The sequence below is a fragment of the Cynoglossus semilaevis genome, chromosome 8 (assembly GCF_000523025.1).
Source record: "Cynoglossus semilaevis isolate Cse_v1.0 chromosome 8, Cse_v1.0, whole genome shotgun sequence".
Taxonomy (NCBI): Eukaryota; Metazoa; Chordata; class Actinopteri; order Pleuronectiformes; family Cynoglossidae; genus Cynoglossus; species Cynoglossus semilaevis.
The window spans coordinates 2,009,072-2,035,676 of record NC_024314.1 but is presented as its reverse complement, the minus strand read 5'-3'; the positions used below and the strand labels follow the sequence as shown (position 1 = coordinate 2,035,676).

The 26,605-nt window shown below is 39.8% G+C and overlaps 2 protein-coding genes and 1 non-coding gene across 4 annotated transcripts in view; 1 reads left to right on the top strand and 2 right to left on the bottom strand.

Moving 5' to 3' along the window:
• The window catches only part of adkb (adenosine kinase b), a 105,432-nt gene extending 101,468 nt beyond the window's left edge, over window positions 1-3,964 (bottom strand). The window contains exons 1-3 of one of the 2 annotated variants that reach the window (XM_008313882.3): window positions 3,660-3,964; window positions 2,174-2,248; window positions 2,036-2,089 (exon numbers count right to left, since the gene is read on the bottom strand). In XM_008313882.3, the coding sequence (XP_008312104.1) occupies window positions 2,036-2,089; window positions 2,174-2,248; window positions 3,660-3,688 (158 nt within the window). In that variant the 5' untranslated portion in view covers window positions 3,689-3,964. Of the gene's footprint in view, window positions 1-2,035; window positions 2,090-2,173; window positions 2,249-2,826; window positions 2,976-3,659 lie in introns of those variants that run through there. The other variant, XM_008313883.3, reaches the window with a different exon arrangement.
• A 587-nt stretch (window positions 3,965-4,551) lies between these two features.
• Window positions 4,552-24,109, bottom strand: LOC103381500 (vinculin). The gene is made up of 21 exons (XM_008313880.3): window positions 23,571-24,109; window positions 16,751-16,821; window positions 15,397-15,547; window positions 14,459-14,567; window positions 13,832-13,954; window positions 13,520-13,680; window positions 11,386-11,476; window positions 11,144-11,291; window positions 10,429-10,582; window positions 10,169-10,344; window positions 9,302-9,492; window positions 8,746-8,945; window positions 8,225-8,353; window positions 7,956-8,105; window positions 7,414-7,522; window positions 7,038-7,340; window positions 6,821-6,945; window positions 6,557-6,742; window positions 6,266-6,469; window positions 6,086-6,190; window positions 4,552-5,770 (listed from the first exon to the last, which is right to left on the bottom strand). The coding sequence occupies exons 1-21, from the start codon at window positions 23,736-23,738 to the stop codon at window positions 5,624-5,626; spliced, it is 3,201 nt and encodes a 1,066-aa protein (XP_008312102.1). The 5' UTR covers window positions 23,739-24,109; the 3' UTR covers window positions 4,552-5,623.
• A 1,183-nt stretch (window positions 24,110-25,292) lies between these two features.
• On the top strand, window positions 25,293-25,366 carry trnan-guu (transfer RNA asparagine (anticodon GUU)). The gene has a single exon. It is a non-coding gene; the product is annotated as a tRNA-Asn (tRNA).
• Window positions 25,367-26,605: the final 1,239 nt, after the last annotated feature.

The window sequence follows — 26,605 nt, the reverse complement described above, 5'->3', positions numbered from 1 at the left end:
CACCGTGGCCTTTTCACTAATGATGTGATTTGTCACAACACTTCAGCCGCGTTCTTCCTCATCCACGGATCAATGACCTTGTGAACGACCTCCTCGCACTTCAACCGCTGAAATGTTTTCCGCCTTGCCCGAAAAACAAAACAGCAGAAAGAATCATATCTTTGCATCTACGACACACAATAAGTGCAACAGTTATTACGGGTGTAAGACATGAAATGTTTTTTTAAGCGTAAACTGACCAAACATTACATCCTCAGTGCAGCTGTGTGGGAGGTGTCAGTGGGCACGCGGGCATTAAAATGCATTGTGTTAGGAATTTAACCACCAAAGCTGCATGTTAATCCTGCCCTGACCTTGTGTAGAATGTGGAGGGAACGGTGTCTGTTAGGCCAAAGATAATACTGCTGCCTCTGTGGTGCAGGAAAACAACAGTGCTGATGTTGAGGCTTTGTGCCGCTGCTGCTGCTGCTGCTGCTACTGCCCAAGGTCACACATGTCCCTTTGTCCAGTAACTAGACCTGACAGGTTGCTCACTGTGAGGCACAGACAACCTGATGTACAGATTTACACTATAGAGTCAACAAAGCTGTGTTATTCTGGAACGGTGTTTCCTTTTTCTTTCAGGAATCTGTAACTACAGTTGAGGGCGTACTAGTCAAACTCAGGAGGCTTTGAGCCACTCAATTTGTCTGTAATGACTTTGGAATACAGTAACTGCCTTGTCCAGAGTGAATCACTAAGTCAAGTGTGGTGTCAAGATGCCAAAAGTGTCACTAGAGCTCTGGAAAAATCCAGTTTAAGCAAGAAGAAGATGAAGAAGGATGACCTTACAGGACCTTTTCAATTGGTCAGATGAGACCTGAGTGGAACTTCTTGGACAAACAGATGATGACTATGGCTGAAGAAGGAGAAGAGAGAAGCATGCAACTCAAAGAACACCATCCCTAAAGTGACGCAGTGTAGTGGAAGTATAATTTACTGCATTTAAAATTGGGAATCACTCATTGTACTAATTGTTATAAAAATACTCTAACCAAAGATTTATAAAATTATCCTTAAATCAATTAATTACAGGACAGGGTACTATAGAATATTAAAATATATACTGTTGAGCCAATAATATGCCACAGCAGAGGTGTGACCTGAAGTGTGACATGTCATCACAGCAATGTGGTTTCAATTTTTTAAACCGGCCGGCCAATGAAACAATCACACTCGGCCCCTCCCGAAATACCACTGCATAAGTGCCCCCTGTATCCAGCACATAGCAATGTGTTTACCACACATATAACAGATAAGGTGTAAATGTGTGAATGTCAAAAACGAAGCCCCCTAATACAACATCAAAGTTTGGGGAACTGCATGAGGTTAAGTCATATTAATTATTATTATTTTATCTAACAGCATATAAAGTAGTCATTAATCGTGGTGATTACTGGTAGTTATTTTAGTCTCAGTTGTTGTTTTCTCACATGTTGTAATTGTTTGGACAACAAAATAATTTCTCTTCGATCCTCACAATTTTAGAATCCAGTCATGGGCCAGATTTGACGGTTGAGTGGGCTGGATTCAGCCATTTGACAATCACTGCACTACTGTATGAACCCAAGTCAGTTCTTAGACACGGTTCAAACCCTCCACTGTAACTTAGCTTTCTCTGTTTTACCAGTATTTGTTTACGCACCGTGGTATTTTACTTTTCTTTTTTACTGCCTTTGCATGCAATGTTTAGTGAGAACCAAATAAAGATTTATCTACACCACGTAGTTAAATAGTGGATCAAAATATAATATTGCTATAGGTAACAATGTATTCCGATCTAATTCAGGACGGGGAAAATGTGGGCGTCATGTTCTGCAACTTCTGTTAGCAGGGGTCAAATTTATGACTGGGCTATTTTTAGGCACACAGCCTACACTGTCCAGAGGATAGTAGTGGGTCTGCATAGCCAGCGTGGTCCTTATTAGGTCGCATATAATCTCACACTTTGCATTACATTAGCAGCACGTGGTGTTCTTGTGTAGCTGTGACTCACAAGGGTTTGTGTTTGTCTTCGGCGAGGATCTGGTCGTTGGGCTTTAGGCCAAACCTAAAAATGTTTAGAAATTTGGTTTGATTTAGTTCAAAGGTACTTGAGGATTTATTTTCTGGGAAATAAATCTGCTTTGCTTACTTGTCAAGGAAATCCTTGTCCACAACAGCTGAGATGTCAAGCAAGGGATTTCCCATCCCAAAAAGAGTGTTTTCACTGTGAGGAGACAAAAACAGATTGTTGTAGGCAAACCTCAACTAGACAGATGGAATCAAGCAACCACTATGACACAGACAATCTTCTGTTTCTGATTCCCTGAATAAAATTAATGAAAAATGATGAGAATCACATGCTTCACATATTATGGTGGACCTTTGGCACGTGCTCTAAACTGCATGTGGCAGGAAACAAAAGACACCAATTGAGATGGCTAAAAGTCCAAATAGACTCATGGACTCATATCTGGGGCTGTGATGTAATGAAAAAAAGATTTGTAAAAAAAAAAAAAAATGCATGCATGGAAATGTAATAACCGTTTTATGGAGGTGTTTGTAGTTATATAAGTGGTCAAAGTCTACAGTTGTCTTACAACATTTTACCCAATTATTATGAAGAAAATCACTATGACGAGGTAGTTCCATAAATGTCAGTCACGTTAGTTATATGCGATAAAACGGCACACATATCACCAGCTTTTAATTAAGACTACCAAAACCGTTAAACTATTAATACAACCACAGTTATTACAATAAACGTGTTCTATGTGGAAAAACCAGTAACTGTATCATTCTTACCTTGCACCAGGCATGATGACAAAAAAAATGTCACAGATATAACAGTAATTAAAAAAATAAATGACCAACAGCTTTCTCCTCTGTCAAAGCAACGTGCTTTTAGACTACAGGAACTGAACCTAAATTTTAGCCCACAATCATTGGCTAATAAGAGACGTAGGCGGGGCGTGTCACTTCGACTCCTGTGATACGCTACATATGTTCCCAGCGTGTAGAGGTTTAATGCTGCGTTCAGTGTCAATAAGAAACAATGAACTCCAAGCGCGATCCGTTACAAAAGCAGAGCAAAATTATTAACTTAAGGGTTAAACATGTCTACGTAGTTAAAAACTAAACATTTATTTGTATGCTATCCATAACTTCATGGCATAAAGTGAATACCATATTTTACTGTTACTTCCTTCTCTACGCTCTAATGACTTCCCCGTACGTCCGGTGAACGCCGCATTGTTCACAATATGCATAACAAGGATGCGGTTTTCCAGATGTCAGTACTGTTAATGTTAGATTAAAGGGGAATTGCTTACCTACAACTACGGATATTTATATAAAATCAACTGACATTTACAAATACGGACGGCTGAAAATATATGTTACGGGTCCTGGAGATAAAGGAACACCCGCGCCGTTAGCTGCACTTAGCACTGTACAAACCTAACACCTGTAACATTAGCAGGACTTGTGTATCCGACTTAGCAGTTTCATTTTAATGTCCGCGCTGCTTTAATGGCCCAGTGAACACAGGTCCACTCTTCACCTGACACAATAGTAAAAGCTAACCGCAGTAGCAGAGTACCGACAAACAGCACATGCTAATACTACACGGTTATTACCTTAACGCTGTTTTCTTCGAAGTCTTCATGTTAACGTCCTCTCCAGATAGTCTCTAAACCAGCCGCGGCAGAAGCGACGAGTGTTGCGACGCTATAGAGGCCGACAAGCCCCTGCACACAGACGGCTGGAATAGAGAATAGCTGCGGCTGCCCTCCACACACACGGTGCTGATGATGGTTGTGGTTGTGGTTATGGTGATGAGGATGATAATAATGGAGAAACCAGCCAGCTCCAACCTGCAGCACCAGAAAGAATCTGACTGAACTGCTTATCTTCACCGGCCTTTCAATTTCTCTTAGATAAATATTAACTTCTCATTGTAAGGCTGCAGGGTTCGTGTATATATAACCACAGATTGCCTTCCACGGGATAAAACATCAGATTCCAGTTAGTAATAAACACTTTACTACTAAGACTTCTTGCATCATCCACTGGTTTCTCTGCAGACTAATATTTATTTGCATTTTCATTTGACGACGGTTTATTCAGCAACTAAAATTAAAGTGAGAATTAATAAGGAATTAATATAGTTTAAACAACACCAGAAATAATAAAAGTTATAAAATGTACAATACCTTTTTAACCTTTTCTCCAATTGTTCCTCAGCACTAAGATGCTGGTCTTGTAACATTTATTTTTACTTTTTATTCTCCTTACCTTAACTGTCAATGCTCACTGTAGGACGAACAATCACTTATTAAATAAAACAAATCTGAAAACAGTTTCTTGGAAATGCCTAAGTTGACCAGTAGATGTCATTGTTCACCAACTTTCTTTTGAAGTGCTGATATTAAGCGTCATTAAAATATGTAGTCTTCTGCCACCAAAATTAATAAAATAATCTTATGTTCTTAAGTTACTTGGCACCAAAGCAGAAAAAAGAATGCAACATTCCATTTAACCCATTTATTGACTGAGAAGGAAAAAAACATAGGGGCAGTGAGTTGCTGCAACCGTGAGCAAAGAAATATATATAAAAAATACTATAAAATAGTTTTTCTCAACAAGAAAGTTATTAAATTCCTCTTATTATTACAAAATAATAATAATAAAACAAATTAACCTACTCTGCAAAAAGCATTTCCAAAACTTAGGTCATCAGTGTTCTTTGAATTACAGTAAATGATACCTGGTACATTGTTTCAATGATAGAGGTGCATTTAATATTAAGGTTTGAGGAAGGTGAAACACAGTGACTTTTAAACAATGACTGTCTCCATTTTTTTCTCCATGTTTCTCAGTATGTTCACATAAAACCAAGTGTGTCATCTTGTAGTAGTGTTAGAAATGTTTAAAAAAGATTTTTTCAACATCAGTCTGAATATTGAACCATTATATTAAACCACACAAGCTTCAGAAACTGTGGCAGACACTCTTTGGCAGAACTGTAAACTGAAAATGAACCTTTGCTATTATTTAAACAAGGGACAGTATTTTTTTTTCTCTCCTGTGATAATAAGAAATAGTGTAAACAGACATAATTGTATTTTATATACGTAATGTGTGCTGTGTAGGTTTGTACTGTGCCTTTTTGTTCAACAGGGATGAAGGCATGGTACTAATGTATACCAGTACAAATATATAAAAATGTCTGGAGAAAAACTTTTTTTTTTTTATTTCTTCCACCTTACATAATATGAAATCAGACCTCTAATCAAAATATATATTTCTGGGATTTGTCAAAATAATACTTAAACACATTTCTTTTTTTATCTTTTTGCACACTTTAGAAAAATGACATTCCCAGTAAGATTGTGACCCATAACTGGTTCTAACAGTCCTATTTTAAATTCTAATAGAACAGCAACTGTTACAGACAGGACATGGGGCTAACAGACAAACCCATATTAAAGTAAAGGACGCATACTGTAGCTCTGATTAAGTATACATCTGTCCATACAGTGTCCTTCCCAGACAGCTGGACAGAACCAGCATGGGTAGAAGGACAAGAGGGAGAGCCCTCTTACTGGTACCAGGGCGTCTTCCTGACCCAGTGGAGGGTGAAGCCTGCATCAGTCCGGATCTTGATGGAAGCTGCCTCAGCCTCCCTGACCGTCTCCTTCACAGACTGCATCAGGTTCTGAGCGTTGTGGACCAACATCTCGGTCGCCTGGTGGGAAAAGAGGAAGTGATTCAGTCTCAGCTGTGACAACCTGTAGACTTGGCGTACACTGTCTAATTATTAGAAACAAAAGAAAGAGACACCCAAAAATCCCTGTCCTGACACTGAGATGAAGAGCTCGGAGGTCTTTTGCAGGACATAAAGGTCTAGTTGTGTGACCTTTATGACCAAAAGACAAAAGACCTCCAGGTGATCAATAATTGTGACCTCAAGGTCTTGTTTTTAATTTGGGTAATTAATAATTCCATAGTAAAATAAAGCACGTCATTGTAAGAAAATACAAGTGATTGTTTCAGTGCACACCTGCTCTGACTCCTCTTCGCTGATGTTGGTACGACCCAACATAGTGGCTTTGACCGTGGACAGGATTTTAAGCTGTGTGCTGATGGTGGGAATGCGTTCACACACCTGCAACAAGAGAAGAAAGTCAGCAGAGGGCGACAACGGAGCTGTTCTTTAGCCACCTGACAAAGACACACTGACCTGGAGCAGGTTTGTCCGGATTCTCTTGTCAGTGCACTGCTTGGCCACTTCCTTTGCCAGCCGTGTAACCTCATCAGAGGCCTTAGCGATGTCCTTGGCGCACTGGATGAGTGCACGCTTGTTTCCACTGCCTCCACGCACCAGGCGCGACATTTCAGCCATGAGCAAGGCCATTCGTTTGGCAGCACCAATGATGTCATTTCCCTTAATGACAGAGCAGGAACAAAGTTAAAATAGTTATAAGTGAAATCAAAGTATAAGTGAAAAAAATAGATCAAGGCTTCATCCTACTTTGCTGGACCACTTGCGAGCTTCATCGTGGAGCTGCCTGGCAGCCACCATCATAGGTTCATTAACTATATCACCAGCTTGCTGCTCGGGAAACTCCTCATCTTTCTCCTCAGGAGGAGGAGGCCTGGGAGGAGGAACCTCACCCTCAGGAAGAGGAGGCTTGGGTGGTGCAGCTTCATCATTTAGCTGTGAGAACATGAAATATGTGTTACTATTGTGCAAAAAGAATGTCAAAAAACTAACTGAAAGAAATATTAATGTTACACTGAGCTGATCCAGTTCAGGAGGAGGTGGTGGGAAGTCTGGTTCTTGTGGCTGGAAGGCCTCTCTGACCTTGGCAACAGCACCAAGGATCCTGTAACCAGAGTCCAGGAAGCCCTTCTGAAGATCTGGTGATTCATACAAACACACGAAAATGACTGGAATGTCTTGGATATACATTTAAAAATAACAATCTAAATGATGGCCGCCATCGTCTTACGTGGATCCTGGATATTTCCAGCCACTGCCTTGGCGTTCATCACCATTGGAGAAATAGTCTGGCTCAGTTCATCGGATGCAGCCTTCACCATCTCCCTGAATTTAGGGTCCTCAGAGTTCTCCACCTCTCTCTTGGCCACCAGGAGGATACGGTTGGCTCTGCGGGCGATGCTAGTGGCACCGGCAACCAGCATCTGAGGTTGCTGGTTGGACATGGCTACCTGACACTTGTCCAAGTCCTTTTTAATGGCTTCCTCGGAGGCATCCAGTAGAGATTTGGTGTCAATGGCCTCATCCACCAACCCTAAACATTCGGCGCATGTTAATAAAGGGATTTCCAGTCGCAGGTTTATCATACAGAACAGCAGTGGGGTCACCTGTCATTTTTTCCACGTTGTCAATCCACTGATTCTTCATGGTTTCAAAGTGGTGATACGCAGCTTGGTTGCCAGGGTTTCTCAGCAGGATACGAGCGGCTGACACCACCTAAAAACACAACAACAGTCATTGAGGTGGTCCATTTATCATGTCTGGAACACTGCAACTTTCCATCCTCACCCCTCAACCATGGGTCTTTGTTTAGAACTGCAGAAGCTAACCATGAATTTTGCATTTTTCGTTACGTGTGAACGTGTCAAAACAAAGCCAAATGGAAAGTGAAGAGCTGCAAATCTGATTGCCCAATAACATTTGACCTCAATGTCACTTAGTGTTTCCTGTCCTAACTGTTTTCATTGGTTTGTTTTGTTGCTGCCTGTAACATTAAAATTGTTACATAAACAGTAATCTTTTTTATTTAAAATTATACTTGTTCATCCAAAGATGACTTTTCTAAACACTCAAATCTCAGTGACCTGTTACATTGCAGAACACACAAACAGGGTGAGAGACACAGTAGAAACACCACAGTGTAACATACTTGTGGTGTTAAGTCTCTTGTTGACTTGACAGCAGCCTGGATGCCCTCCACTGTGCTCTTGTTGGCCGTGCCAACCGCAGCGGCCTTCTCTGCCGTGGCGCCCAGCCTGTTGGCGTGGTTCTCAAAGTTTGCGGCTCTCTCATCAAAGACCTGCACGTGGTCCGATTAAACAATCATCCAAAAAGGTTAGATTAAAAAAATATGTAACAAGCAGAAAAAGACCATGTCGGTGCAGTGACGTCATAGAGGAAAAAATGACTACCACTGACCTCATCTCTGTTGGGGGTGTTCAGAGGGGCAGTCGCAGCCACTGCCAGTAATTTGATGGGGGTGGTGGTGTCACTGAAGATGTCAGACACTTCCTGAGTCATGGCCTCCTGCATCTTTCCTTTCAGGTCCTGGAAAGATGAAAAAAGGCTGTTAGAACTGGTCAGCACATTTGTATGGACTGAGATGAGTCACTGTTCATTAATGCCAATAAAATCTAATTATCCAAATGTAAGCTTCATGTGGTTATTGTACAGTGCAAAAACTATGAAGTTGCTTTCAAAAGTATGAATGAAAAACAGCTGATCTCAAAAATAACACAAAAAGTAACAAAGTAACAAAAGTAAGATTCTACATTAACATCTTGTATTGTATTTTGAACAGCAGACTATTATAATGTATTTAAATGACACTGTTTAAAGAGTAAACTTCATTATATTTCAACAACCAGCAGAGGGAACTCTTTGACCGCTCTGCTCCAGCCTCCTGATTGACAGAAGTGGAGAGATAGGAGTTGTCTTACTTTCAGGGCCTCTTGCAGCTGATGGGCCACGTTACGAGCCTGCGGGGAGTCCCCTTCACCTCGGGCGGCCAGGTCAGCCAGCTGGGCCATGAGCTGCTCCACCTGCTCACATTTACCCAGCAGCTCCTGCCTGTAAGGCCCAGGCAGAGCATTGGCCAGCCTGCGGCCCTCTGCCACCAGGCCACGGATGGCAGCCTGGCCTGAAAACACACACTTCAAATTAGATTTTTTTTTTGAATGGGATCATCAAAGACTTTCATTTCATTTAAATCAGAATTATGGACCAAAAACCCAAAAATATTATTGATACTGAACACTGGAATGAACTTGCTGATGGCAGTGTTTACATTTTTCACTCTATCTCTTTCACTATCATTTCAAGTACATCCTACAACAAACACGGGCCAAAAAACTTCACAAACATAACCAAGGCTGTTGCAGAATACAGTACAAGCCTACGCTATAATTAGGCTCCGAGAGCAGGGGACAGAACTGAAGCGTGTAAGGAAAGATAATGGGACTCGAGGAATTTGGTGAGGACGCAAACCAGACTCACCAACACCACTGTCATCTACTGTGGGATTGTCAATCCAGCGCTGCGCCTGCTCGATCTTTCCCTCCAGATGAACCGCTGCCTTCGCAGGTCTGCTGTTGGCCACGGCTTTGTTGGTTTTGGACTGCAGGTTCTGCAGAGCGGTTGCAATCTGTTTAGCCAAAGCTCTGGCCTCAGGACTGTCACCTTTACCCCTGCAGGTAAAAAAGAAGGGGTTGTTTAATCTTTCAAAAGGAAATGACTGGGAAACCAAAAGGTTTTGATTTGAGAAGTTAATGTTAATTTGTTGTTTTAATTGTTTGAAGCTGCAAAAATTGTTTGACTTGGACTTTAAGGGCACATAAAACTAGAACGATACAGCGTGTCGTATTAGGAACATCTTAGTGAAATGTTATTTTAAGCACAAACTAGAATATAATTAATGTAAGATGGAGAAAATAGAGAACATTTTCATACTTGACTTTCAAACTTTTCAAAGGGCACATAAAACTAGGACGATACAGCGTGTCTGTCGTATTAGGAACATCTTAGTGAAATGTTATTTTAAGCACAAACTAGAATATAATTAATGTAAGATGGAGAAAATAGAGAACATTTTCATACTTGACTTTCAAACTTTTCAGTTAAAGCTCATAATCAGAGAGTTCCCTCCAACCAAAAAAAATGTTCCTTGCGGCTGCTCAAAAGAGACAATAAATATAGAGTACTAATGGAGCTAATGGAGGAAATGAATGAGTGCATTTGTAATACTGTAGAGTGTGAGAGCAGACCATCAGGGTTAGTGTGGCTGGCTACAATTAAACTAGGCTTGAATTCAAAAGAGAAAAAAAAATCCAAGCATAAAACTGACTCTCACAGTCATTTACTTACTGTCTTCTGAGATCAGAGAGTTTGGCAGTCATCGCAGCGATCTCTCCAATAGACCGCAAAATGTCATCTCTTTCTTTGGGATCCTCACACATGTCTGCAATCTTTTTGGCCTCAGTGAGCAGAGCCCTGATGTTCTCCTCTCCCTCTGGACCTCCATTAGGGTCAGAGAGCCAGTTCTGGATCAAGATACATTTAGAAATCCTTCATTATAAAAGTACACTAAGACGTTTGGAATCCAAACACAGATGTACAAGACTGACCTGGGCTGCATCGATCCTTTTGGCGATGGCCTGTTTAGAGTTAGTCATGGCTTCCAGTTTGCGAGCAGCATTTTCCACCTTGCCAGTGAGTACGTCGAGGCCTTGGGAAATCTGATGAGCCTTCTGCATGGCAATTGGGGACGCCCCCTGACCTCTGGGTTGGAAAAAAAGAACATATGGACACTTCTAAGTTCAATGTGGAATTGCTTTAAATGGCCACACAAGCACATAGTTAGACACTTGTTCTTCGATCGAGACATTTGCTGACTTCTTAAGCTTGAGACTCAGTCTCTCCTTGTTGAGAATAGCCTTTTTTTAACAGACCCTATGCCAGACAGCTGCTTTTAATCTAACACAACTGAAGCACAAATCCCAGTAGAGAGATTTCCACTCTATATTGTTACAGCATAATCTCTACACAATCCCTAATAGTAACACCAGTTCCATACACTGTACATAGCTATACAGTGTATATCAGGGGTTCCCAAACTTTTCCACACCAAGTTCCCCAAAACAGCATTAGCTTGTTGCTGGGGGCTTCCTCTGAAACCTACAGATAATGCTACAAAATATGTAAAGAATCATGAACTTTTACAATGTAGTTTCTTACTTTTATTCACTTGTCAGTAATTATTAAATTTGTCTGGTATAAGAAATGAGTGTTATGGTGAAATGTCTGGTGATAAATGTGACAAAGACGACTACAGTTCTGTACCTGGCCCTCATCTCGGACACCTGATCAGTCATCTGGCCAAGGGTCTTGGCGGTGCCCAGAATATCTCGTCTCTCCTTCCCAGTGCACAGCTCACCCACTTTGCCAGCTTCATCCAGGATCTGCCGTATGGCCTGCTCACCTTGGTCCCCTTAAGACGCAACACACGGCAGTTAGCCACATCAACATATACACTAAGTTTATGAAGATTTAAATGGGTTATTTAAGGGGGTGTTTTTAACCACCTGGTGGAGCGTTCGGATCCCTTAACCAGTTCTTCGCCTGGGCCATCTTAGAGTCGATGAGCCCCAGTGCTCTCTTCATAGCCTCGGTATCCTTTGAATTGAAAAGACTGAATTATTAATCACCCTAAAAGCAAGCGCTTCAATTAAAGAATGAACCTTAACACAAAAGAAGTCTATCAGGAGACGTACAAATGGTTGCTTAAAAAAAAAAACTCACGGTATTTATTACAACACATAGTCATTTTTTATTTGTGATATTCTGGATGTCTTTGTATCGCACCATTGTTAAAAACAAAAGAGCCCTGACTTGTTTTTCTTTTTCTTGAGAATAAAGTAATTCTTTGTTAAACTTCCCACAGGCTCTCCCAGTTTCCTTAACCAGACCCAGTGTTTAGTTTTTAATCAAAACACACCCAAACAAACAGAAACTTCCATGTGCACATCATCAACCTCCCTGAGCCACAGTGGGGTTCAGCATACACTTTTAGAAAGTGTTTTTCCTACATGTCGTATTGGAAGAACCAAAGGAAGTCTCCATTGTATCTCATTCATCCTGGATGGAAATACAATGATATGTCCAACAGCCTTTGACTTGACAATAAGTCCATTCATTGTCAAAGTGGGCAAAACAGAAAACAGTTCTGTGGGTGAATGGAACTAAGCTGGAGACCAGAGCAGATGAGTGACCCGTGAACTGGGTGTTTTTTTTTTTTGGAGTTGAGAAGAATAATTGAAGAAATTTGCATCAGGAAAAGGAAATGGTTTTACAATATCTGAACCCTTGCGTCGCTAGAACGAAAGCACCTGCACGTCTGTTTGCATAAGTGGGAGTGTGAAGTCACAGAGCTGAGCAGGCTGGGGGAAAAACAGGAAGTAGAAAGGTGCAAAGACGCATTACCAGATGTGGTGATGCATTATTTGGCTTTTTCTCACGCAGCCGTGGTCTGTATGTAACGTCATCATGTGTGATGAAAAAGGCAGGGAAACGTTAGATGACCCACAAACAAACTTCTAAGACGTTTAAAGGCACACCCAGTAGAAGAAGAGTCACGTGCATTCTGTTATTAGTAAATGTGAACCATGTTATGGTTAACAGACATTTGTAGTATTCAAGTAGTAAGATTATGATGTTAAGTAACAAGAAAAATCCACTGAAAACCAACTAAATGAACAGCCATTCCATCATCAGATTCCTGATCATGTGTTCTCTGTGTTGTCCTCTTTAGGCAGATGAGGATAAAAGTGGATTATACAGTTGGAGAGGGATGACGCAGAGATGAGAAACCTAATCAATGTCACATGAGTCAGCGCAATCAATAACCACAGACGAAACAACTGCAAATCCTGTCTTTGAAACAATGCAGAAGGACAACACGTAGAGGTTATTCACTGTAATAACATGGAGCACGTCAAATGAAAACCAAAAAAACAACATCGGCATGGTTTCAAAATCCAGTTCATTCACTGGAATGTTTTATAAAAAACATTCCAGTGTCATGATTATGTAAAATAATTCCTAATTACTAATGTCGCCTTTTTTTTAGCCGACATTATGTATTTTCACTGCAGTCCCACTGCTTAGAAGCACACAATGGCACATCAATGCACACATCTGTCAGACATGCCGCTGTGCAAACCAGGGGCGAGAGGAGAAAGACTTACCTTCTACAGGGGGTGAGGGGGGGAAATAATCAGTAAAAAAAGAAAAGGAAAACAACAGAAATACAAATGTTTAAAATGGAGCGCAACAAAAGAGGTCAGGACTGAGAAAAGTGGCACAGGGCGAAAGCCTAGATTGTTCTTAATGTACGATAAATTTGATTATTGAGAGCCAATAATCAGAGGTAATTAGAAGTTATTATAATATGCAGCATAAAAAGAATAATAATGATATATTTCACTGAACAGATTTATAAACAAAAGTGAGAGCGGAAAGGAAAGCAGCCCTACTGTCTGTGAGCTAAATGATAGCAAAAGCATTTTTGATTTGACTCCAAGGCAGGAAATACATTCATCCAGTGAGTATATTTCTAGGAAAGATCAATAAATAAAGAAGAAAGGAAATAAAAAGCCTTCATCATCTCAAAAAACATGGCAGCCGTATCACACATAAACACATTTCACACATGTGTACCTTGTTGGCCCACGCATCCTCATCCCAGGATGTGAGCTGCAGCACTCTGATGATCTCATTTATCTCAGCACTGATCTTCTCAAAAGTGAAGTTCCGGTTCTTTAAGGCCTCTTCAACACCCTGGCTGCCAGATGTCTTGGTTGTCACAAATATTTTAATTCCTAATATATGAAGCAAGACAAAGTTTTCTCTTAGGGATACAAAGAAAACATGCTACATTTGGGGAATTGTATGGACCGTACACGTGTATAAACCCACCCCATCCCCTGAAAAAAGTAAATTAACTGAAGAAAAATGAGAGAGTTTAGCTACCTGAGATAAGGATGGGCAGCAGCTCTTTGACTGTGTTCATAGAGTTGACCAGCATCACACGATGCTCCTGGTGCGTCAGCTCCTGCTGCCGCTCATCTATCATCTTTGCCATCTTTGCCGTTCCTGTAAAAAGGCAAACAAATTAAAAAGGATGGAAATGAACTTAGAGTCACGTACTGGACTGATTATGTGTCTGGATGAGGAGAACCACAACTGTAGAGGATACACATAAACCAATAGGAGTTGGATAATTATAATTATTATATGTACTTGGGCTGTTTAGATTTTTAATATATGGACCACAGCTGGTTTTTGTTTTATAAACTGATCATCCACAAGAATGTAAACAAAGACCTAGCTGAGAAGAAGTGTTTAGACGAAGCCGCCATTGTGGAATTGTTTGGAATGTTTTCAAGAGAAAAACACGTGCACCTGAAATATCAACAAAGCAATAATGCTGCTACTCAAACTCTAAAGCTAAATATTGTTAGAGAAGGATGTCAGTTGTAGTTGCATCAAAGTATTCTACTTGGCATTTTGACATTACTTTTAGACAACAATGATGTGTAACATTCCTTGACTTCACTTTATATTTAGTAATCCTGTAAGTGTGTCAGAGCCACTGACCCGGTCCCAAGTTCTTTGTGTATGTGATCAAGTCCTCCATCGTCTCCACCACCTCGGCCACCGTCAGGTACTCAAGGATGCCTTTGCATACACGGATGATTTTGCGAACCTGCCAGATGAGACACCGATGCAGGTTAATTCAAAGAGAAGTCATGGCTTTAATCTCTACATTGCTGCCAACATTCCAGCCTGGTTGTCCTGCGTCACTCACACCTCTGTGTGGAGTGCAGGAGTCATTACTCCTGTGCACAGAGCTGACACAGAATTCAGATTAAAACAAAACACTGGAGCACTAATGAAGAGAAATGACTCTTGCTGAGTCCTGCAGGCTGTTGCACACTGTGCTGTTGTTGTCGTGTGCAGGGCAACACATACTAATAATAATAACACCAATAATGAACAAATAGAAAATAAAATAATAATTGTAATAATAATAGAACTCCCAAGGGACTAATAAAGTTCTATCTATTTAAGTAAACGTGAATATATATAATACATTTATTGTACTTTTTAATGACAATCATTTGAGAATAATAAAAGTCAGACTGAAATGATAGGAAATTTTTACCTTTGAGACTAGGTTATCAACACATTATCTGGTTATTGTCTCAAATGTAATCTCAAAGTACATCATACATCCAGATAAAGAGAAAGGAACGGTCGAAATAATTGTAAGCATGCAGTATTTTTGCACGAATACCTTGTTAACAGGCACAGAAAATGATTCAGAAAACCATCACAACATATTCTAAACAAACAAAAGTATGATTGAGTTCTGGAGAAATGACACCTTTAAACATATTGTTTTGTTGCGTCACTAGCTCAATATCTACTTCCTGTGAGAGCGCCCACGGTTTTTCTCACCTACCTGCATAACATCCTGCTGTTTGACACATCTCTAAAATTAAATGCAGAAATATAAAGGAATGAAAACATACCTCAGCCTCGTCAAAGGTCAGCAGCAGGTCAGAGGTCCCAGAGAGGATGCCCCGGGAGCCATCAATGAGGTAATCCCGAGCAGGGACAGAGTACGGATCGGCTTTCAACATGCTGGCAGCCTGCACCAGCTTAGTGCACGCATTCTCCACTCTGTGTCGAGAAGAAGTGGATTTATATTAGAACACAGGAAAAAATCCTCAGGAAGAAGACAAAAGACACTGATTCATTCTCATTTAAAGCAAGGAAACTGGCATTTTGCATTTCTCTACATACTGTATCTACTAATGTTTTTTTTGGGGGGGACGAGGCGTCAGCACAGAGTGTGTGCTTCACTGGCCAAGCTTAGCTCCAACAAAAACGCTAACATTTGACTGCTAGGTGCAATGCAGTCTCTTAATGTTGGAGCGACAAAACTGCAGGTTCAGGCTTTTGGCACAGGTTCATACATGCCACCTGCATAGTATCATGGCAGTCATATTGCACAAACAAATGGCAACAAGCCAGAGGACAACACACGCTCTAATTCCCACAGTGCACTGACGTCCTACATCAGCCTTCAGTACAAACCAGATTTTACCTCAGCAGCACGTGATTAGCACTGACTACATTGCAAAGCATCAAACAAAAGGAAACACACTTCCATTGTTCTGTAGCTAAAGCGTAATGGCCGTCACATGACATAAAAAGTCTATGTGAAAATTCAATTCGCTATCGTCCCACTAGTTGTCAGTGTCCTTCAGCATGCACCAGCAAATAACGGCCATGCATTAACCGGACCCCAACAGACACTATATTTAGTGTAGGAGACACATTCCAGCGCTTGTGCTGATGGATGACGACAGGGTGAGGATGTGACTTTGAGGCGCCAAATGTGTTGAGCCTGATGACCTGTGCCTGCCAATGTGTTTCATCCCTGACCTTGGGGACGGCAGGGGACCCACAGGACTGGTGCTTCTACCTCTGTCTGCTGAATAAGAATGGTACAAACTGCAGCTAGGTGCAAGGTACGATTTATAACAACGTGGAACCGATTATGAGTGGACACATCTCTAGTTCATCTGTCCGTAAAATTAATTTGGGAGTTTTCTATTATGTTTCAAGAGATAAACATCTGTAACAGAGTGTTCAATTAGGGTCTCGATGGGCACAAGGACAGCAGGACAAGACTCCAAGGCATTTAACATGCCATATCTGACCTTTGATGGCACACAATCAGCAATTACAGCGACTGATATAGAGAGAGAAAGAGCCAAACAGAGACTACTGGGTTCTACATCCTGGTAGGAAAGAACAGCGTCATTGTTGATGTGGCACTTTGACTTTGAGGTAGGCAAATGTTCAGTTTGTGCTTACTTAATAAATGCTGGTGGCATGTCCCTTTTCATGATCTGGTCCTCTGTAGTTTGCACAGTCTCCTTCCCCACCTGCAAAAAATGAGTAAAGGTATTTACAAGCTTTACAATTAACATTTACAATTAACATTCAAAGGTCTTTGGTCACCTATGAAATCGAATTACCAAATGACACACAACATCCTTCATCTACTGTAGAATTTGGAATTGACCTGTTAGTATCTGTAAACCAATGTGAAACAGTTTTGTTTTAGAAAGTGGTTGCTTTTGTTGTTTAAGTTCAAACTTGACTTCTCACACTTACAATATGTTTTGGCTCATATTGTCACAGGAGGACAGAGGAACTGAGAGTTCTGGGAGAGGTCACAATCAAACCTATTCTGTTGCAATGTAATGTAAGAAACATTATGCAGTTTGTTTTTGAAACTCCAGGCAGGTTTGACAGACACATGTTGTGAGGGTAAAGCAGTAATGCTTTTTGTTTGACCAAATTTTTTATTAGTAGCACACGTCAGATGGTAATGTCTGTGACATTGCTGCCCTACGAAGAGCCACGTCTCTAACCATTAACTGATGTTTACATTTTTTTATTTTTTTATTTAAAAGAGTATATTGTGTAAATGTATTGAATTAAAAATCTATTTTCACTGCATGAAACATTGTTTCTTTAGGTGCTGCTTGTGAAAAAGTTGTAATAGTAATATAAAATACAACTACGGTACATTCTTTACATTATAATGCCACCTGCCATGTCTACATTCTAATACTTTTTTCCAAATGCAAGTTTCACATGAACCATGACACATTCATGTTTTTTTTTACTCGGCCGTCTCCCCGCCCTCAGCCCTTGATGACTGGGTCATCAGTCATGTGGCTTCTGTGTCAGTCAACACTTGCTGCCCAGACGCCCACATTTATACATGTTGACACAGTTTCACCTGTTTAATGCTTACTGTTTAGATCACTCCATACATAAGAGTACTAATGAAATAATGAGTCAATTAATCAGCTACAGCTGTGCCACAACTTAATCACAGACCACTTCAGGAGGTTTTCCCAGTGCTTGGCCATTGAGCCAGTATTTCAACGAAGCAGCTCCTGGCCATGGGTTGAACAGAGCTATAATGTGTAAAGCAGCTGAACGCCTCCTCTGCTTCAAGAGCCAGAATGACTCACCTCCCCCACCATGACCTCAACTATGTGGGGAGACAAATTTCACCCACAAAACCGCTCCTGATACTGGTTTACAAACATCCATACTGGGACATAAACCACACTGGCTGAATCATATCAGCTGCCTAAATAAGGAAATAGTAAACCTTTTCTTTGCACATGGTATAATAGCAATATAACATTCATCATGATCGCATTTAATGAACTGACTTCTATTGAGTATCGTCAACAAACCTAACAAAGTAAATCACTAATAAAGTGAATATTAATATATATATATACGATATATATATATATTAAAATCTTCTTTTTGTTTTACTTACAATGTGTGAAACATAGGTCTGTTTAGTTGAAACAAATCTAATGTCACTTAGCAGAAGAGCTTCTTTTTTTTTTAAACTTCAGTAGTAATTAAAGTAGTTACATTATAGTTTTCAGTAGTAATTAAAGTAGTTACATTATAGTTATACCAATTAAGTCAAAAGTGATAATTTGTGCCATGTGCTTTTCATACTTTAGTGCAATCAAGACTTAGTTATAAATGTTAAACTCATGCTGATGTAATTAAATGATTGTTGAACAGGTCAGATACAAAGAACACTTAAACACATTAGCTAATGCTTGGAAGCCATACTGACAAATTCTTCCTTAAACACGCATTCTATTTTTGGTGATTTGGGATGCAGTCTTGAAGCTGCGGTGTGGAGAACTTGTCATCATGTCTGAGTACAAGCAGGGGCAGAGCCATTCCAGATGGTTGACGCAGAGGCTGAAAAGGAGCAGAGACATGATTTTCTTCACTACCATTCTCACTGGGTCAGAGAGTCTCTGAAGGAGCTGAGGGTTACATTATGGCAAAAGGCTGAGCTAAACTAAAAGGGACCCTAAGCTGAGGATGTCTAAAGGTAGAAGTCAGCAGTATCTTAAGGTGCCGTTTGGTTGCATTCAAATATGGCTAAAAGGAGACACAGGTCAAAGACATATTGTCAACATAAATGATAGGAAGGAAGGAAGTGACACAATGACATTGCAGCTTTAGTGGCTTAGGCAATCGATTCTTTAGAAGATAGGTATAGTCTTATCACACCATTGTTTGTGATGTTACTATGCTGCAGGGAAGTTATGCAAATAACTATCAGCTGTTTGAGCTTACATATATTGTTGTGTCTTGTCCAATCGCACAGGGAATAATAACATAATAAAATAACTTTTATGAGATCAAGTCGAGTTTAGACATGACCTAAACCGAAAAAAAAAGATGTAACACTGACTGAAACAGAAGGTGCAGAACAGTTGAAGCCAAATTTTGGGAGTCAGTTAATTTTTATATGGGCTGAGTCACAAACAGAATGTATCATGTCAAAAACTGTAGTGTAGCGCTGTTTAAAACCAACATGTTGCTTAACAGGCTTTTCTGCTTCCTGCAGAGCATTTCCCTGTTGTCGGAGGCTCAAACCAGTCCGTGGTCAAAGTGTAATCCAAACAATTCACAGCAAAAAATAGAATAGATCCTAACTGTTGTTGTCAAGCAGTTTGTGCTGTGTTATTTTAAGGCCTCTGTCCTGATCATTTTAACTACTGATTCAACTGCTGGTATTTTTAAAACCTAATAAAATGTAGCAAACGTGTCCACATAATTTGTTAGGTCACTGAAGGCAACGTAGCTGCTCTTTTCTATCATGTAGTTGACAGGGCATGGTTTGGGAGTAATATTAAAAAAAACCTCTGCTTCATTGTTTTCTTTATAGCTGTTATGTATTACACTCCCATTTGCCATTTACATGTGGAGTGGAACTGCTGATGATCATTCAGATCCAAAGGAGCTGTGCTGAAACCCTGTGTTGTGGAGTAGCTTGATTAAGTGGCTGCTCCTCTAGAACAAACCAGGCTTTGTTGACAGCAGCCCGTTTCTCAGGGCAGAGAAGAAAAGTCACTCTGAAAGCCTCGAGCCTGCCGAGACACAGTCCGTCTTTCAAATGTCGGGTAACTTTACACAATGCTGCCTTAACTGTGGTGACCAGAAAGATTTATGGCACCAAAACTCTGGCAAGTGTCCTTGCCGCTGCCTGTAGCAATGTCTTACAAACAAATGGTATGTAATTCTACACAGGCTTTCTTCCTCAGAGCAAAACTTGATTCCCCTTCAGGTGACTTTGCATGTTATCTGATGAGCACTGCTTCCACGAACTGATGGTGCAGCACTCCATTAGGTATCCTGATCAATAGTTGCAGCTCCTGCAAGTGCAGAGATAGCTAATGGATTTGCCTATTTTTATTGTTTTCATTAAAGGGCTAAGAAGAAGATGATGTACGATCTCCGATGATTTCTCACTGATGTCACAAAGGGCACTACAAATCTAAATTAGGATGGAGAACCATCTTTTTAAACACTCAGAAAGAGGAACTGATAAAATACACATAATAAAGAAGGAAGCACCATTGATTCTTACATAATAAAGAAGGAAGCACCATTGATGACTACACTATGACTGAGCTTCTGTGTTTGCTTGAGTATTTTTTCTTTCTAACATTCTCTGTTTCCGCATCTTCTTTCTACATTGTTCTATTCTCATTCAACCCCTAGGGTAACAGATTGATCCCTTGTTTTCTAAAGTGCATTAAACTCTATTTAACCACGAGTCTGAGATGTCATCCATTACATTGTCATTTATGTGATGCAGACTAAATCACGTAAAGGATTTGTCAACAATAAAGTTACTTCATAATATTAAGATTAAAAGAGTTAACGTGTGGAATACATCATCATCATCATCATCATCTGCCGCAGTGAGCATCTCCTTGTTGGAAGAAGAGGGATTTCTCTTTAATGGCTCACACTCCCACTGTTCCTGAGAGAAGCTGACAGCTGCTGGGTCTTCCTGACTTAGCTTCCTGTCCGTCCTCAACAATTCAGTACTGCTCCCCAAACTCCTAGTGCAACTGATTTTCATTAAGCTGACAACTCAGGAGATCTGGCTTCTTTAAAAATGCATTTCTATAAAGTAAAGATTTTCTTCTTCATCTTGGAAGCTGCACTTAAGCACCCCTTGTTTTGCATTGCTGCCAAGATGCCTGAGAGTTAAATGCTTTCCCTTGACAAATTACAGGAACTGGAGGAAGTTGGAGCACTACCAAATAGAAGTTGTTTCCTTTTAACATATAGATGGTCAAGGGTGGTGAATAATGTTGTTCTTTCATCACAGCAGAATGGAAATATTGAACAAAGACAAAGAGAGTAAACAATATCCAAAAATGTAATTTAAAAACACATCCCAATCCTTTTACCCAGGAGACATTGCAGGACACCAGAATAAAACTTCATCAGCTACACTATTGTGAAAGTTACTCATTGACAAATCAGCAGATTTTTTTGCCCTGTTTCTAATTTAAACTACATCCTGTTAGATAAACTTGTGAGCTTTCTAGAAGTCCGATTACTCACAAGGATGAGGCTAGCTAAAGGAGGCTCCTCTAACCCTCCCTCCCGCCTCCCCTCTCTACTCCAATCATGCCAGGATACTCGCCTGCCTGCTGTGAACAGCGCACATTCCACACATTCATCTTTAATTGAGGTCTTTAAAGAGTAGAGTCAAAGATGCTGGATACTTGTGAAGAGTCCTGGTCAGACTAAACATAGTTAACTCAGGTAGTGTGAGGTCAAGCTACACATAATTCATCTCTCTTTCATCTTGACGTACCTGAAATAATAAGATTAGTTTTGGACAAGTTGATCATTTAAAAGGGAAGATGAACATGCACAATGTAACTTGGGAGGAAGTGTTTACTTTACATTATTTCCTCGAACTATTCACTCGTCTTTGCCAACAAAGACATGACAGATCTAGCACACAATTATCTCATTCGCAAAGTATGACTCATGGAAATGTTGAAACCCGAAAACAAACTAAAACTGATCCATTTACTTCAATGAACTCATAGCACTGTCCATGTTGTCATGTTGCCACAGAAACTGGAAATAATTACAGGCCCATTCATTCACTCTTGCCACTGTTGGAAACATCTGATTATGATTTACAATGTCTAAATGTCTGGATCATTTCAACACCGAGGTTATAGGGATTCTAATGAATATTTCAATATTCAACGAGTAAATAATTTTGTCATGAAATATTCTATAAAACCTTTTTTTACTTACAAGGCAAAGTATTTGATAACTTTGGGATATATATATATTTATATATATAAGCAATATTCGCTAAGATTTCAAATGTCTAATGAATTTAGTAGATGTATACAATGTCCTTAAACAGAAAAGTTTCACAAGGTCTTAGCTCCATTGGGTGTTCAGAGAACCACGGTTCTTAACTGGCATGCAGCGTTCTAGACCATAAAACCAACAGTGGTAGGCAATGTAATGCTATACAGTATTTCTTTAGGAAGCATTCCTTGGCTGGCAGAAAAGACCAGTCCAATTGTCCAAATTTATCGTCCAACAACTGCCACAGGCTGTCTGTTTGACTTTGTCTGCTGACAAAGACAACAACTTACAGGAACTATGCCTGCCTTAATATAGCTTTTATCTACTCCTTCCTTAAGTTACAATATCTAATGACAGCTCTTTTGAGCTGCCTGTTTTCAGTAGGAAACCACTAGCTGGGCATAAGAGTCTGTGTGATGAAAGTTTCAATGTGGTTATGAGGGACACAGTAGTGGTTAAGCCACTTTTGATTCTAAAAATAACAGAAATGCAGCTGCATCACGTCAACAGAGAGCATGTAATTCAATGGTTTTATATATGGCTGCATAATTAATAGCCACAGACATATTTCAATTAATGGTGTAGAAATTATATTGTGGCAAATATCACTGGTAATGTTTACTCTTGCAAAGATAGATAAATTATAAATGTCTTTAAAAAAAGCTTTTGAACATGTGTTTACGTTGAAATAGGACAATGCTGTCAGAATAGCAACTGCAAATTTGTGGTTTATTTGTGGTTTAAATATGATAAACAATCCTTCTTTTGCTTTTGTGAGTATATCAATAAAGCACAACATTCGAGTTAACAGCACTCCCTGCTGGGGGGTGGAGGGGGGTCTGTAGATGGACCAACAATGTTGCCTACTTTGTCTTTAGGTTCAACTAAATCTTCCAGAGGTATATTCTGTGAATGTAAACATGATTTAACAGGGCTGTCATTGACTGCTGCCTTCAGTGTCTGGCTCGTACAAACTCGCAGCACTGCCTACGTGAAGATATGGCAGTCGGGCTCCAGCAGAGGAGGCAGGGCACATTTTCAAGGGGAAAAGGGCGTAACTGCCCTTTGCCCCAAGTCGAGCAACTTTAGGCAGCATTGCCAGCCACAACGCGCCTTCTCTGGTATTAAATACTTTTTTATTTTTTTCATTGCCAGCCACAACGCGCCTTCTCTGTTATTAAATACTTTTTTTTATTTTTTTATAACTGCCCTTTGCCCCAAGTCGAGCAACTTTAGGCAGCATTGCCAGCCACAACGCGCCTTCTCTGGTATTAAATACTTTTTTATTTTTTTTTGTTGAATAACTTCATTCTGGTCAGTATTGTCTGCAAAGATCACTCTGGGAAAGCACGGTGTGGGACAAAGAGGGACAGGTAGCCCACACCCTGAGTTCAAGCACACTTCGCCGAATTCACGAAAAGTTACTTACTCGAACCAGGTTGCTCACAGCCGCCTGCACAGCAGCAACCGGCGCTGACAAATCTGGAATCGCTTTTCCATCAACTTCACCTTCTTCGTGCATAATCACCAGATGGGATATCTGCTGAGCCACCGGCTCCAGGATACTTTCTATCGTCTTCGTGTGGAAAACCGGCATGGTGACAACTTTAGAGCACTATCCAAGAGAAAAGAAAATATCTCCAACCACTTAGAGCGGTGAACTCCTGAGCTTTCGTCACAAAATCCTACAAAACACAGTCGGGGGAGCTTTTTTCTTTCCAGGACAGTATAACCATCCGGTGTGCGGCTACAAATACTCCCGTCAAACCATCAGCATGAAGAACTGCCAGGCAGGGGGTGAGCGAAACCGACGTCAACGTCAACCGCCATTGTCCGCCCTCTGACCTATCAACAAGCAGGAAACCAGTTTTTCGGCGTATGTTTGGTCAAAGAAGATGTCGCTCAAAATGAGTCCCTCCCTTCTCCACACAGGCAAGATTGCTCGAAATCCGAGAGCTTCCCAAATTACGTAATATATTCTCATGCCCTAAAAAGGAAAATATGTCTACTGTTTGTAAAAAGGAGATTCCAGCAGCTGTATATCCCACCGTTTGACACAGAACCTGGAGCACTGGCTAACTAGAGAACAGATTTAAATATAAAGTATTACAATCAGTGTTTATAATTTTCAAACTATCTGTACAAAGAAATTACTAAATGTCACTGAACTCATCACAAAGTTATTTACTTCCGTCTGAATCGTGTCAATACACATACAATAATAATAATAATGGAAAATTAATACTTTAGTCTGGAGCAGTCCTAATCTAAACAATTTTACCTTTCCTTGAATATAGTTCAAGGATTTTTTTTATTAAAACAATAATACAATAACTATGTATAATAATATAAAACAACAAATGGCTAGGTTGAAGAAGATGGCTCTTCAGAAATAACACAAACCACAAATTGTTTTGTTTCCATGTAGAGCTTCATTCAAAATACAAACATTTTGACCAATTCCTATTCTCTCTTGGCCTGACACCCTCGATAAACAATATTTTAAGATTAGAAAAAAGCTGCCAAGCAAAGCAGCTAAGGAATTCCCACATAATCCCAGGAGGGTCTGCAAGGCAGCAGCCTGTTGCCTAAAAAGGAAGATCCCAAAATGAAAGATTCAAGGAAGTTGCTTTGGTTGAACTATTTTGTTAACAAAGAAGGGGCGGATGCGATTTTGCTATTGCATAAAATGTTATTGTGGCCAGTGGTGTTGAATATCACAATGATGATGACTTTGTTTTTAACTAAAGATACTCAACACAACATTTACATGAAATGACATGAAACAAAAGCATAAACATTAAACTAAATAACGTGTTGTTTTTAAATCTATTTTAAATTTGACAAGTACCTTGTGCCATGCATCCTGAATATAGACATCAAAGATGTCATTCCTGTAATTTCCCCAGCTCTCAGGTTACTGACAAGGCCGCCCTGTAGGCTGATGTTGGAATGTGAGCAAAACTGCGCAAGATGGGTGGTCGTCTTCCTACCCCACTGTCCTGCTGCTCCAATTAACAACTCATACCCAATAACCTCCAGAGAGGAACCATTGAAGTTAGAACCTGGTTTCTAAACATGATTAATCATACAGATAATTAAACATTCATGCAATATTAATAAATCTAAACAACACTGTGTAGAAACAACCGTCTCTGTGGCGCAATCGGTTAGCGCGTTCGGCTGTTAACCGAAAGGTTGGTGGTTCAAGCCCACCCAGGGACGAGAGCTTTTTCAAACTTTTCTGTTTTATAAGTTTTGAACCTCTTTATATTTTAAAGGTACTGTTTATGTATTTGCTCCTATAAAGCGGTTTATTCAGTTTTATAAACATAAAATAGAAAGAAAAGATAGCAGCTGGATTGCGCTCCTCTTCTATTATTGAGATTTTGCTGCCATCTTGTGGTGAAGTTCTGCAATCCTAAGGAGATGATTATTGTTAATGTTATTTACACGTAAGCTGAAAGTGCTAGTATTAAAACCTATTCTACGATTAGCGCAAATAAAAGACATTGCTCGTCATGTACACGCTGTGTTGTAGAACAACAGGTGCACGATCATTGAACAATAATAGGAATAATTAGATTGAATTGGAAGATTTATTTTTACAAGTTACAATTTGTTACTCTTGGTAATTGAATGACTGACATTTTATTACTATAATTTGGAAAGGAAATCCTGATTTCGTGTGCATTAGCAGTTGGCAACCAAGAAGAGGAAATGCAGTTGTATTTAGTATTTATCAAAAATCACAACAACAAATGAATAAAATAAAAAATAACACAACCTGCAAAGGACATTAAAGCAATCTAATGTCAAAACATATTGACATATTGTAACCATTTTAACGACCACATGAGGACTCGTTTTGTTCCTCTGGGTATTTTCTCTGACAATCATAGAACTTGTTTGCATTGATTTTTTTCGTGTTGATTTCATAGGTTTATATCTGAAGGATAATGTATAAAATATAGTGACATTAGGATATTTTTAACTACGAAGGATGGGATTTCTTCAAAGATTTTCTTCATTAAAGTCACCATGTTGTCATTTCCATGATACAGCATGTCAGGGTAGCGTCAGTAAGAAGGCACTGCAGCAGCAGTGTGATTTCCCTATTCAGTTTCCTTGTCAAGTTCTGTGACAACAGCAGCAGCTTCAAAACATGCTGCATGCTTCTCACACCGTGTTTCTTTACTGTCACGAAATTCTAATATTACTGCATGGCTTCAAGTTTCAGTGTCAGCCTGTACGAATACACATGCATCTTCTGTTAGATACTAATAAAGGCTCGTCTTGGTGTATATAATTAATCTTTGTGATATTGACAGAGTAAATAACGTTGACATTTTGCTGTAAAAAAATAAACTATTACAACATAATTATAACGCATAACGCATAATTTACAAATTCATGTTCAGTATTTCAAATGTGCAAAATATATATAAAAAATCAAATTGACCA

What these genes read in the sequence shown, in the direction of transcription:
- LOC103381500 (XM_008313880.3), bottom strand. Translation starts at nt 23,738, where the DNA reads ATGCCGGTTTTCCACACGAAGACGATAGAAAGTATCCTGGAGCCGGTG. An exon ending in AGGATGCGTGGGCCAACAAG is followed by an intron (nt 11,477 to 13,519) that starts GTACACATGTGT and finishes TTCAATTCAAAG; the next exon opens with GATACCGAGGCTATGAAGAG. An exon ending in GTGTCCGAGATGAGGGCCAG is followed by an intron (nt 10,583 to 11,143) that starts GTACAGAACTGT and finishes TTTCCAACCCAG; the next exon opens with AGGTCAGGGGGCGTCCCCAA.